This window comes from Medicago sativa, chromosome 3 (genome assembly GCF_051527215.1).
Source record: "Medicago sativa cultivar Bolivia chromosome 3, Bolivia_mono, whole genome shotgun sequence".
NCBI classification, from domain to species: Eukaryota; Viridiplantae; Streptophyta; class Magnoliopsida; order Fabales; family Fabaceae; genus Medicago; species Medicago sativa.
The window spans coordinates 64525362-64540180 of record NC_140751.1 but is presented as its reverse complement, the minus strand read 5'-3'; the positions used below and the strand labels follow the sequence as shown (position 1 = coordinate 64540180).

General features: G+C 33.1%; 1 protein-coding gene and 1 pseudogene across 1 annotated transcript; one reads left to right on the top strand and one right to left on the bottom strand.

The window, feature by feature from the left end:
- Positions 1-1171: 1171 nt before the first annotated feature.
- Positions 1172-5103, top strand: LOC146939150 (Protein kinase superfamily protein). The gene is made up of 3 exons (XM_085752926.1): positions 1172-1892; positions 2379-3471; positions 4589-5103. Exons 1-3 carry the CDS (start codon positions 1504-1506, stop codon positions 4877-4879), a joined length of 1773 nt encoding a protein of 590 aa, XP_085609052.1. The 5' UTR covers positions 1172-1503; the 3' UTR covers positions 4880-5103.
- A 2054-nt stretch (positions 5104-7157) lies between these two features.
- On the bottom strand, positions 7158-7962 carry LOC146939149 (secreted RxLR effector protein 161 pseudogene; annotated as a pseudogene).
- Positions 7963-14819: the final 6857 nt, after the last annotated feature.

Here is a 14819-nt window from a genome sequence, read left to right as displayed (position 1 = left end):
TGAAAAAATCTAAAGATTTATTTTAGAGATATTTTGAAAATCAGACCATGTTCTCTCACTCTTATTTGTGACTATGTCACCTCTTTCCTTTAGGAAAAAAAAATAGATAAGTGATTTGTCTTTTTAAAAAATGATAGTTATTTAAACAACCATTTGCATGAAAATTCATTGAATAACAATAAAATTATAAATTAGAGTATCTCAGTTGTACAATCAACTATCAAGTACATATAACTTTAGTTGATTCCATTATAGTATACAACATCATTTTAAAACAATCGCTATTTTTTGCTTCATAGTATACAACATCATTTTAAAGCAATCACTGTTTTTTGCTTCAATAGTACAAGGACATATAGACTTGATTCCACAACTCTTTCTCTTACCCAAAAAAAAAACAAACAAAAATAAAAGAAGATAGAGATATAGATAAAATAAGGTGTTGAATGAATGTATGAAAAAGTAAGGTGTTCAAATATCATGATCCTAATTAAATCCTCTCAGCTAAAATTCAGTGACTTTATTCTTTGTTTTAATTTTGATGTATAGTGCTTATTTTTTGTGGGTCGAGTACCCATTTTAGTTCTCCCGATTTGTGGGTCAAACACAATTTGTACTTTTCTCACTATCTAAAAAATTTTGATGTAAAAAAAAAAGTACCTTTACATCGACAAATCAATGCTTCCTTGGATCGTGATAGTTTGTAGTTTGAGATCACACACTATATTGCAAGAGTTAATTTTCAATGTTGATTCGAGATCGGACAATCTATGTCATACAGTCAACTTCAGGTAGTGAAACAATATGAACTATCAATCTAGAGAAATGATATTTGTACAACCATTTTCTAACAACTTTTTGACAACTTTCTCTCTCATACTCACATTATCTTCTCATTCTCTCTTCCTTTTTCTCTCTCTATTATTTTTGACCAATCAAAGAAGAGAAAACCAAAGTTGTCAAAAGAGTTGTACCAAAAAGTTGTTCAAATATCAATACTCATCAATCTATATCAGACGTTTCAAAGTTATAGTTACATGAAGGAACCCACTTATGTGACATCTTACATAGGAACCAAGGTAGGTAATGTTTATTACTGTTACATTAAAACTTAAATTAATACAATAATCAATAATTTTCTATTAGAGAGTTTAGGAAGTCAAAGAAGATTGACTCTGTTGATAGTCGACTTACTTGTGGTTTCAACTATCGATGTCAACTCAAAGATCTCTTCGATAAATGATATGTAAATATCGTTGTTAGTTTTCGCCTATTGTTAGCCCTTGATATCAGACAACTTTAGTAGAAAAACAAGAGTCCTTCACTTGTGACTTCAGATTTCTTACACTCTTTTGTCAGCACAAAAAAACATGTCCAAATTCAGAAATCTGAAACAACCACCGTTTCCATAACCAACCACCACCACCTTCTTCTTCTTCTTCTCCTCCGCACATTCTTCCCAAATCCCTCACACACACACATTCATTCTCACTTTCAAGATCAATGGCTTCAGCATTGGAATGTTGGTCTCGACGCAACAACAACAACAACGAAGAAGAAGACATGGTAGAACAACAAGTCCTAATGGAAACAAACCCATCTTCACAACCCAACAACAACAACAACAACAACAAAGAATCTTCCATCATTCACAAGAAGTTCAACAAACTCACACGCAATGTTTCTGAAGCCATTGCTTCTCTCAAAAACACACTCAACATTAACCTCGATTCTTCCAAACACGACAACAACAACAACAACACTTGTCGGAGTAGCAACAACCTTGTTTGGGGAACTGTTGTGAGAAATCTCACTCAGCTTTATCCTGGTAGCCAGCTTCCTGAGAAGCTTATGTCCAACATTCGTAAGCACTATGATTCATTGCCTCCTAGGTACAAATCTCATTCCTAGATTCGATCTTAGCTTAAGGTTATAGTGTTGTTTTTGTGATGGGTTTTGCTTTTTAACTTTCTAGAACTTATAAAGTTTGGAACTTTTGAGTTGGGTTTGATCCAATCTGAAGACTCAATTGCATTGCAATGTTTTTGTTTTGTTTAAGGTTGTTTCAGTAATGGGTTTTGGTTTGTTTTTGGGGTTTGATTCTAAAATTTTTATTATAAAAGTGTTTCAGTTTGAATGCGAACCAGTGAATGTCAATGTGATTATTCAATTCCATATAATTTTGGTTGTGTTGTGTTTAATGCTGCTTCAGTAAAATGTTTTGATTTAGAGGTTTGAAAGTTTGATTTTTTTCAACTTGGGTTATGTTCTGATCTGAATTTGATTGCCATGTGTGGATTCATTGGCACTGTTTTATTGTGTTTAAGGTCTCTTTAGTACTGAAGTTTGTATCTTTGTTTTGTTTTTATGGGGGGCAGTTATTCTCAGGCCGGATTTGATGTTAAAGATGTGTTTATTCACATCAAGCTGATTGAGCAAGCTTTGGAAGATGGGCAAGCGGCGATTTTGATTGAAGAAGAGTGTGACGGTGATATGCAGCTTCAAGGATCTTTGTTTAAGTTGACATTTGCTTGCAACTCTCCAATTTCATGGCCTGCAATGTCGAGTGCATTGGATAGTTCTTCCATTTGCTGCAAGAAGATTCAGATATTTGAGAAGAAAAGTCTCACCCTTGGAATCGTGCTTCTACTTGTTCTTTCTGGGGCTGGTCAGGATAAGTTGGTAAGGACCAGGGTTGAAAGCGCGCTCAAATTTGCTATGAAGAAGCCTAAAGCCGGTGGTGTGAAGCTTCCTTTTGGGCTCTGTGGATGTCAAGAGGAGAATTTCAAGGGGAGAGAGTTTGGAGAGATTGAAGAAGATGGTAATGGTGTATACTGCGGAAACGGGTTTGAGAATTTGAGCCAAAAGATTCAGCTTGAAATGCCCTTGCCGAATTCGTCTTTTCATGTATCGGTAGATGAGTGGCAGACTATTCAGACAGATGCGGATGAGATACAGAAATGGTTGTTGAGCTCGGATAGTCTCGAATTTTCGGAACAGACTGGACACAATTCGTATAAGGGAACATACATGGGGAAAAGAGTTGGCATTGAGAAGCTCAGAGGGTGTGACAAAGGGAATTCATATGAGTTCCTGCTCAGGAAAGATCTGCTAGAATTGATGACATGTGGACATAAAAACATTTTGCCGTTTTGCGGTGTTTGTGTAGATGACAATCATGGTTTATGCGTAGTGACGAAATTCGTGGAAGGTGGATCGGTTCATGACTTAATTTCAAAGAACAAGAAGCTTCAGAACAAGGATATTGTAAGAATTGCAGTTGATGTGGCTGAGGGGATCAAGTTTTTGAATGATCATGGTGTTTCATATAGAGACCTTAATACTCAGAGGATTCTGTTGGATAAACACGGGAGCGCTTGCTTGGGAGATATCGGCATAGTCACTGCTTGCAAGAGCAACCAAGAGGCAATGGACTATGAAACTGATGGTTACCGGTGGCTGGCTCCTGAGGTATGGTTCAAATCACGCTTATTTTAAGTTAGTGAAAAAATTGCTGAGTATGAAAGTTTTGCTGTGCTATTGTGTCATAATTCATTTATGTTGAATTCTGTTTCGAAACTTCCATTCATACTTCTAATTATTTCCTACAGCGTTCTCTTGACAGAAAATTAAAATTAAAGATCTTACTTTGTAACCTAGAATCCTAATCTAAAGCCCCATAGCATTTAGGAAAGACACAATAAATGGGAATTAGAGATGTGTTTTAGGTTTTTAAGCTGCTGCTGCAGTAATTCTACCATTCCTTGAAAAATGTATCGAGTAGGCAATTTGATCATTAAATGTGTAAGGCATTGTCACTGTAATCCTTGAATTTATCGAAATTTCAAAAACGTCCCTAAGTGTGTCTTTTGTTAGTAATTTTATGGACCAAATTGATTAACGGAAGACACATTTGAGAACCAAACTAACTGATGAAAGCCAAATTTGAGGACCAAAGTGACCAACAAAAGACCCATTTATGTATATATTTTTATAATTTTGATACATTCATGGACTATTGTGACAGTGTCACACAAATTTAGGGATCAAAATGACTGTTTACTCAAAATGGATCAGATTTGTTTGTCGAATTCAACTCAAACCAGCATGGCAATGACAAATTTATTTGCTTGTGATATGTTTGTGTAGCCATAATGGCAAACACTACTAAATCACACAATGATTTCTGGATGTTCTATTGAAGACCAATTTATTGACTTTAAGGATGTTGTTTAGATCTGTTTCCATGTGAAACACAACACCATACTAGCCTACACTTAAAAGAAGCTTTATGTCACTTGTCTCAGCATCATTGTGTAAGCAGGCCTAGCATGTGATAATTGTTATTTTATTCTTTTTGCTTTCACCACTGTCTATAATTATACAAGTCTGTGCGGTTTTATATTGCTAATTATACTGCTAATTATACCTGAAATGATTCCATATGGACCCCGCACGCCATAAAGCTTTCACATGATATCTGTGATATGTCCTAATATTTTAGTTATTTGTCATTTTAATAAATCTTCTTGAAAGTTTCCATACATTTGCTGACTTGTTTTTCATTCCTCATTTTGGTTGAAAACAGGTAATCTCAGGCGACCCTGAGAGTGTCACCGAGACATGGATGAGTAATGTTTATAGTTTCGGTATGGTAATTTGGGAGATGGTATCCGGTGAAGCAGCCTATACTGCATATTCGCCTGTGCAGGCAGCAGTAGGCATTGCTGCTTGTGGCCTTAGACCTGAAATCCCAAAGGACTGTCCACAAACTCTAAAGTCTTTAATGACAAAGTGCTGGAACAACACCCCTTCAAAACGCCCCGATTTCTCCGAAATTTCAGCGATGTTGTTGCGACCAAACAACAACAATAGGTAGACTTTTGTTGGTCATTGCGGAATCTAATCTGTTGATAGTAATTGACTGATACCAAACATTCCTCGTCAAGGGAGTTTCATACACAATGATGAATCCTATATGCTTTTGTAACTGTTTGCAATGAAGATGTAAAAAAGTTGAATTTCTTTTGGACAATCTTGTACTTTTCCTCTTATGATGTTTTTGCCATCATGAATCTACTATTTTCTGTTTTGTGGTGGCAATTTGAATGATTGAAATATCTAAATAGTGTCGCATTGTATATTTGTGACTTAAGAGTATTATCGAGTAACATATATACACTACTTGATGGAAATTAGGATGATTTTGTTAGGAACGTTAAAAAATAATAATTTTAGGGGCTTATTTTGTAGGTTTCTATGTTTTTCTTGTTTGTTTAGTGGCTATCCTAAGGTTAGGGTTTAGTATGGGAAAGCAAAGTTGTTTTCATGATGGGAAAGTCTATGCAGGACTATTTTGTTTTTTATCGAGTTAATTAAGTAAATGGTCCCTGTAAATATTTAGAATTTTGTTTTTTGTCCCTATAAAATAAAATCACACTTTTTGTTCTAGGCCCTTGACGCCTTTAACACAACCCACCATGCTTCTCTGCTGTATCGTTCTTCTCCGTCTCTTCAATCACAGTCTCCAATCTCCATGATCGTTCTCGGCGCTTGACGGAAACCTACTTTGATTTAACGCACCGTAAGTAATTGAGAAACAAAGAGCAGTAGTTGAAACAACAGAGAAAATAAGATGTTGGTTGATATTGATCTCGTTGGAACATAAAATTAGAAAATCCACCGCCTTCCTTCCCACGTATCAGACTTTGAAATCTCTTGGTAGGTAATATCCGATTTCATAAAAATTCTAATAGACCATCTCCAATTTCGAAATCTCACATCTCTGGGAAGGGATTGCAATGCCTCGACGGTTGCAGCGAAAAAGGATAGTTTGCATTTGGCATAATTACTTGTTTCTAAAATGAATTTTTAATTCAATCAAAGAGATATGACATGGCTGAATTTTATTGGATGACCGTGTAAAATGCACTTTACACTGTCAGAGCACTACAATTAAGTTAAACCAAATTATTTGAACCTACACGATACCCTATGTAAAATTGTTGTTATTGTTCTTAGAGTTAATTATGTTTTTGGTCCCTACAAAATTGCGACCTTGTAAGTTTAGTCCTTACTTAATTTTAATAGCATTTTTAATCCCTACAAAAAAAAAATTACTTATAATTTTAGTCCCTGCTAAAATAAATTTTGTTTAATTATCCTTAAACTCTTAAATTTTTTAACGATTCTTTTTATACAAGTTTAGAACACTATGTATGGTTCATTTACTAAAATCTATAATTTTTTAACACGAAATAAATTAAATATGAATTTTTTAAAACGACAAACGTTTAATATATAAGTAACAAAAATATGGATGTAGAAATCAAATTTTTGCGATATTTTTTTCGGAGGACCTTTTAATAACGTTCTTAACACGCCTGTAAAAAATTGTTGAAAAACTTGAGAGTTTAAGCATAAATTAAACAAATTTGGATTGAGTAAGGACTAATATTGAGTGCAGAAATTTTTTGTAGGGATTGAAAATGCTATTAAAATTAAGTAAGGACTAAACTTACAAGGTCGCAATTTTGTAAGGACCAAAAACATAATTAACCCTTGTTCTTATAATTGGCGCATCTTACTCTATGATATTGAAATTTATTGCACTGTTTTTTCGTGATAATAATAGTCCTACAAATCCCTTCAAAAAAAATAAAAATAGTCCTACTGTTATAAAAATATATATTGATAAAGGAAAGAGAGAAAAATTGAGAGAAAGCTGATGAAGAGAAAGAGTGTTTTTCTGCTTCTGTCTGTGTGTATATATTCTGTCTTACAACTTTCCCTATTTATAGGGAAAATGAAAAGCAGAGGCAGTGGGACGAGCATATAATTGAGATGGTGGGACATCCATTATATAACACTCTCCCTTGGATGTCCACCGAAGATATGCCTCATTAAAACCTTACTAAAATAAAAATTAAAAAAATACAATATGAGTGAATAAATTATGTTTATATAATTTATTATAACACTCCCCCTTTGAAATATCTATCATGGTGCTCCATTGAAGTCTTGTTGAGGATAATTTGATTGGAACATATGTTGTCTCATTAAAAACCTTATTAGGAAAAACCCATTGGGATAAAAACCTTAATAAGGGAAAAAGAGTGCAACACTATGCTCCCCCTCAACCAAACACATGTTCTTCTTTAAAGGTCTCGAAGCTGACGCATTCCAATACTTCGTATGTGCTTCTTGAAAACTGATGTAGGGAGTGCCTTTGTGAAAAGGTCTGCCATATTATCACTCGAACGAATATATTGAATATCCACTTCTGTTTCTTTCAAGTTCTTGTGTGAATGAGAAGAACTTAGGAGGGATATGTTTGGTTCTATCACTTTTGATGTAACCTTCTTTCATTTGAGTAACACATGCAGCATTGTCTTCATACAAGATTGTTGGATTCTTATCAACTGTTAACCCAGACGCTCCTTGGATATGTTGCAAAATCGAACGTAACCATCTACACTCTTTGCTTGCTTCATGAAGGGCTATTACTTCAGCATGATTTGAAGAAGTTGCTACAAGTGTTTGCTTTTGAGATCTCCATGATATTGCAGTGCCACCATATGTAAATATATATCCAGTTTGTGATTTAGCAATATGTGGATCTAACAAATATCCTGCATCTGCATAGCCAAGCAAAACTGGTTTTGTATTGTTAGAATAAAACAAACCAAGATCAGATGTACCTCGTATATATCGAAGTATATGTTTTATCCCTTTCCAATGTCTATTTGTAGGACATGAACTGAATCTCGCCAGTAAATTCACTGCAAAAGCTATATCAGGTCTTGTACAGTTAGCAAGGTACATGAGTGCCCCAATGGCACTTAGATATGTTACTTCAGAGCCAATATCATTTTCATTATCTTCCTTAGGTCTAAAAGGATCCTTTTCAATGTTAAGTGTTCTTCCCATCATTTGAGTACTTAAAGGATTTGCCTTGTCCATGTTAAACATTTTTAACACTCTCTCTGTATAATTTGATTGATGTACCAATATACCATTTTTAGTATACTCAATTTGTAAACCAAGGCAGAACCTAGTTTTCCCCAGATCTTTCATTTCAAATTCTTTCTTTAAGTACTCTCTTGCTTCTTCAAATTTCTTTAGTAGTTTCAATGATATTTAAATCATCAACATAAACAGCAATTATTACAAAACCGGATATTGTTTTTCTTATAAAAACACAAGGGCAAATTGGATTATTCTTGTAGCCTTCTTTAAGCAAATATTCACTTAGACTATTGTACCACATGCGCCCGGATTGTTTTAATCCATATAATGATCTTTGCAACTCAATTGCATACATTTATCTTTATTTTGATGTATCATGCATCTTAAGTCCTTCCGGTATTTTCATGTATATATCATTATCAAGTGAGCCATATAAATAAGCAGTAACAACATCCATAATGTACATATCAAGATTATTAAATACTGATAAACCAATTAAATAACGAAAAGTAATGGTATCCATAACAGGAGAATATGTTACCTCATAATCAATACCTGGTCGTTGGGAAAAACCTTGTGCAACAAGACGGGCCTTGTATCTTACAATTTCATTTTTCTCATTTCGTTTTCTTACAAAAACCCACTTATACCCAACAGGTTTCATACCTTCAGGTATAGCCATAATAGATCCAAATACTTTTCGACTTTTAAGAGACTTTAATTCAGTATCTATTGCATCTTTCCAGTTTTTCCAATCATGTCTATTTTGACATTCATTAACAGTTATGGGTTCAGGATCGTCATTTTCATTTGTAATTTCACATGCAATAGAGAATGAAAATATTTCATCAATATTTATGTCTTTTCGACTTCACAGATTTCCCGTATTAACATAATTAATTGAAATCTCGAGATCATTCTTATTTTCAGTTTCATTATCAATGATCTCATTTTCATCATCTTGTGCTTTTTCGAGAGCACACATTTCATTTTCAGATTTATCACTATCTAGTGTCTTTTCAAGATTACTTTCGATCATATTCACCTTTTCTGTTCCTTTTCTTTTTCGGAGATTTTTGTCTTTGAAACCTATAGGTCGGCCACGCTTTAAGCGTGCCTTAGATGTACTTGCTACATCATTTAGTTTCGAAATCTCAATCCAAGCTGGGACATTAACAGCTGGTACATGTGACTTTGTCACCCTTTTCAAATCAGTAAATGAATCTGGTAACTGATTTGCTAAATCTTGTAAGTGTACTATTTTCTTCACATTTTCTTCCCATGATTTATCATATGGGTCCAAATGTAATAAATGTGGTACATGCCATGTTATTTCATTTTCCAATGGTTTATTTTCTCCCCCTAGTGTTGGAAAATTTGTTTCATCAAAATGATAATTAGCAAATCTTCCCCGAAAAACATCACCTGTTAAAGGTTCAAGATATCTAATAATCGATGGTGATTCATACCCCACATATATTCCTAACCTTCTTTGAGAACCCATTTTTGTCCTTTGTGGTGGAGCTATTGGTACATATACTGCACAACCAAAAATTCTTAAATGAGAGATATTTGGTTCCTTACCAATAGCAAGTTGATAAGTTGGTTCCTTAGACGTATGAGTGCTGCAGCATGTAAAATTGCATGACCCCAAACTGTAACTGGTAGCTTAGTTCTCATTATTAAAAGTCTAGCAATATATTGAAGACGTTTGATTAATGACTCAGCTAAACCATTTTGTGTATGTACATGAGGAACAGGATGCTCAACAGTAATTCCAATTGACATGCAATAATTATTAAATGATTCAGATGAAAATTCATCGGCATTGTCAAGTCTAATTTTCTTTATAATATAATCAGGAAATTGTGCCCTTAATTTAATTATTTGTGCAAGAAATTTTGCAAATGTCATATCACGACTTAACAGACATGTGACCATCTACTAGATGCATCAATTAATACCATAAAGTACCTGAATGATCCTGACGGTGGATGGATGGGTCCACATATGTCTCCTTGGTTTCTTTCAAGAAATGCAGGTGATTCTGTCTGAATCTTGCCTGGTGAATGTTTTGTTATTAATTTTTCAAGAGAACAAGCTTCACATGGTCTATCTTCTCTTGCAAGCTTTAAACCTTTCAATGAATGACTATGAGTACTTTCAACTATTTTACGCATCATTGTTGAACCAGGGTGACCTAAGCGATCATGCCATAAAGTCATAGTTTTGGGATCTTCTTTTACAATTAAATTACATTCAATATCATGTATATATGTATAACTAGCATGGACACCCGTGCCAAGCACGGGCTAGAATGTTGTTATATTTGATGGAGGGAATATTGTGATATATCAGGTGTTACTTAAAATTTTAGATGGAGTTTTGGTTGTATCATTATCACTTGTGTGGTTTCTCTTTATCCAAATTGTCGATCTACATCAACGTAGGCTCCCACAGAAAGCCCAACGGTGGTATCACATCCGGGTTCGACGTTGTGGGGGATTGAGAGTTGTTCTTGGTGGTGGACTACAAACACAAAGATCCTAACACTTATTGGAGAGATGTTAATGTCTCAAGTTTGAATTAAAATTCCGTATTGTATGCAAGAGTAGATGTGAGAAACATATAAGTGAAATGACTAATATACATAATGCCTTAAGACTTTGAAAGAAGATAGGATGTGAATCTCACTTCTGTGATTGATCTTAGCTTAATGTGATAATACAATCCATTGTAGGATCCTAGCCTAATGTGATGATTTGTTTCGTTATTTTTTGAGTGTCATTTGTTTAATTTTTCATCTTAAATTTTAGTTTTTGAATGTGATTAGTTTTCTTGCACCAAAAAAAAATAACCTTTGTCATTTCAAATTCCTTCACTTATGGTATTTCATGGGATCTTGCAATGGAAAAATGTATATGTATGATGAGTTGACAAAATACATATTCGTTAGACATTTTAAATAGATGTACATATTTTCAATAAATCTAATATTTTGGTAGCATAATTGCCCAGTAATATTCAACTTCTTCAACAAATCCATAAAATCACCAGCAATTCATTATGTTTCCTATGCTCTCACGAATAAAACGCACACTCCTTATTTATTTATTTTTCTCTTTTCATTTCTATCAAGTTCAAATTCATTTTTAATCTTCTTTTCTTTTATAATTTACTTTATCTCTTCTCATGAAAGAAAGAAACAAACACCACTTTATGAAACTGCCGCCAACCCACTTTTTTTTACCATGTCGTGTCTCTAACCTTATGTGATATCTCACCAGATCACATACATAATAGTTTCACACTTAAGGGATAGATGTTTATGTTTCATATGTGAGTTAAACTTGTGAGCAATAATATACATTGAGTAACATATAAGCAAGAAGAAAAATATACCTAATGTCTTAAGATTTTACGCAAAGATGTGATGTCAATCTCACTTGTGGAGTTTCTCATAGTCAAATGTGATGGTCCAACCCATTGTAGACTCCCTCAGAACTCTAAACATTATAGTGAGCTAAACTTGTGTGCAATAATATACTTTGAGTAACGTATAAGCGAGAAGAACAATATACCTAATGTCTTAAGATTTTACGCGTAGATGTGCTGTCAATATCACTTGTGGAGTTTCTCATAGTCAAATGTGATGGTCCAACCCATTGTAGACTCCCTCAGAACTCTAAACATTAATTTATTTATTTTTTTAGTTTTTGAATTTCATTTGTTTAACTTTTTATATCAAGTATAAGTTTTTGGATGTCATTTGCTTTCGTACAATTTTTTTATCCAATCAATATTATATCAAATACCTCCATATTTGGTCTTTGGGTGAGCGAACATGTGAATGTAAAAATACAAATGTGTTATGCTGAATTGAAAAAGTACATGATTATTAAACATTTTATAAAGATGTGGCGTTTTTTTAACCGAGTCTATTTTTTGGTGAAATATTTACTCTTAAATTTCCAACACTTTTTAACTGACCCATAAAATTGTCAGTAACTCGCTATATTTCCGATACTTCCATGGACAAAACACACACTATTTTTTCCCTTATCATTTCTTTCATGTTCAAATTTCTTTTCATATTCTAATTTAATTTTATTGTTGCTAAATTTATTTCTCTCGTTTCATGAAAGATGGGAACGCAAACTTCCCTCTGCAAAAACACCATTAATCCATTTTTTTTAACCATGTTGTGCCTTCGCCTAACCTTATTTGACTATTAACAAATTACAGACGCATTGAGTCTCACACTTTAGAGATATATGTTCATGTGTAAATTGTGACTTAAAGTTCCACATTATTGGATGCCAAAGTAGACGTTGAGAAACATATAAGTAAGATGACCGATACACCTAATGCCTTAAGGTTTTGGGTAATGATGTGATGTCAATCATAATTGTGTGGTTTCACTTAGCCTAATGTGATAGTCCAACCTACTGTAGACACCCTTAGAACTCTCAACATTACAATAAACGGTTTCGTTAGTTTTGGGATGCCAATTATTTAATTTTTATATCAAATTTATGTTTTTGGGTGTTGTTCACTTTCATGCAATATTTTTTAATCAATCTCTAAGATATTAAATTCCTTATCCTTTGATCTTTGGTGGAATTTAACCATAGATAAACACTTAAGTGTTATGCTGAGTTAACAAAATATGTGCTTAGTAAATTCTTTATATGTTGTTGCGTTTTTTTACCCGAATCTAACTTTTTGGTAAATTAATTTTTTTAACGCAATCTAACTTTTTGGTAAATTAATTACACAAAAATCTTCAACTCCTTCAACAATTTCATAAAATCACTTGCAACTTACTTCGTTCTTTATAACCTCATGGACAAAATACACAATTCTTATTTTTTTTAACCGGTATAAGTTCTCTCAATCTCAATCTTCTAATTTCTTTGATCTCTTCTCATGAAATAAAGGAACAAAAACACACTTTTAGTAAATTACCATTAATCTACCTTTTTGATCATGTTGTACATCGGTTTGACCTTATTTGGTTATGTCACGTAATAACGGACACAGAGAATGTCACACTTGAGGGAGATATGTTATCGTGTAAAATAAGAGTTAAAGTTCTACAATGAAAGGAATAGTAGATATTGAATAAGATATAAGTGAGATGACTCACAAACGTGTGCCTAAATAATTTGGGAGAAATTGTGGTGTTGATATCATTTGTCTAGTTTCTTTGCCTAATGCAAAGATACAACCCAATGTAGGTTACACTTGCAGTCCCGAAATTATGATGATTTGTTTTGTTAGCTTTTGAATGTCATTTGTTTAATTTTTTTATGTTAAATATTATATTTTGGAAGTCGTTCGCTTTCATGCAATTTTTATTGGTCAAGGCGATAACTTTTTTTTATTTAACCTCTATTATTTTAAGTTCCTTCACTTTTAGTCTTTAGTGGGATATGACAAAGGAAAAACGTTTATGTGTTATGTTGAGTTGAAAAATACATGTTTATTGTACATTTTAAACTGATGTGACATTTTTAATGAGTCTAATATTTTTGGTAGAATAATTACTCAGTAATATCCAACTCCTTCAACGAACTCATAAAACTACCCACAACTCACTCGTTTTCCTTGTCATTTCTTTCTAGTTCGAATAATTTTTCTAATTTAATTTATCTCTTCTCATAAAATAAATGTGAAAAAAAAAACACATCTCTATGAAACCACCACCAAGCCACCTTTTTTACCATGTTGTGCCTCTGGCCTTATTTGACTATTTCATCATATCATAGACATAGAGAGTCTCACGTTTAAGGGAGAAATGCTAATTTGTCATGTGTGAGTAAAAATTCTATATTGCCAGCAAGATTTGATATTTATGAACATATAAATGAGATGAGTAATATACATATTGTCTTAAGGTTTTGGATGAAGATGTTGGGTTTCTCATTTTGAAACACAATACCTTGGTATATGTTCCTCATCAATATTATTGGACATCCAACTTTAAATCTTAATTTGTGGTTTGAAATATGCAACTGTTAATATCATTCAAGAACTCAATTGAATACCATTTGCTTTGTAGCTTTTTATTTTGGTCAGATTGACAAACCAAATCAAAGCTAATATTTTCCTTCTCGTTTTCTGGAAACAACGATAGAATAATATTGTTAAAGTGCTCAAATGGGTCCAAAGTTTGAGCAAGTATCCCTCGCTCTTGATTTTTTTGGAGATCTATATATTTTCCAAATTATTTGGATAAACAAAGTCAATAAGGGAACACAATGAATAAGTTTGATCTAACCCACTTGTTTTGGCCTGGGACTACTTTTAAGGTCTCGTGTTTGATTCTCTCTGCTGCCTTCATATCAATTTTAAGGTCTCGTATTTTCTTTTCAAATCCATGTATCAATGCTTCATTGATTTTCAATGGAATATTGAAGGATGAAACGGTTGTACGAACACCTGGAATTAACATGTAAGCTATGACCCTAGGAAAAAATGGTCAAATTGATAATAGATTAGAGCCTCGTAAGTATGTGGATAGCAGTTCAATTTCTGCCTCATGTGTATGGAAAATATTCGGCTGAGATGAGAGAACTCGTCTTATGTATCTCACAGGTTTTCCAACTAAGATTAATCACTGCTAAGCGGTGATGTAAGCTTTATACCAATTTCATGATAACTCGAAAAAATATCAAATATAAAATTAGTTACCAAACTTAATTGATACATTTAATTAGTATATCTAATAAACAATAAAAATCAATATTTATTATTATTAATAATAATATAATAATAATAACAATAATATTTAAAAATTGATAATTTCAGCAAGCATTTATTTTGTATTATTTTCGACCAAAAATTTT

Coding starts and splice junctions, on each gene's coding strand:
- LOC146939150 (XM_085752926.1), top strand. CDS start 1,504: ATGGCTTCAGCATTGGAATGTTGGTCTCGACGCAACAACAACAACAAC. Junction 1,893..2,378: donor TATGATTCATTGCCTCCTAG/GTACAAATCTCA, acceptor TATGGGGGGCAG/TTATTCTCAGGCCGGATTTG. Junction 3,472..4,588: donor ACCGGTGGCTGGCTCCTGAG/GTATGGTTCAAA, acceptor GGTTGAAAACAG/GTAATCTCAGGCGACCCTGA.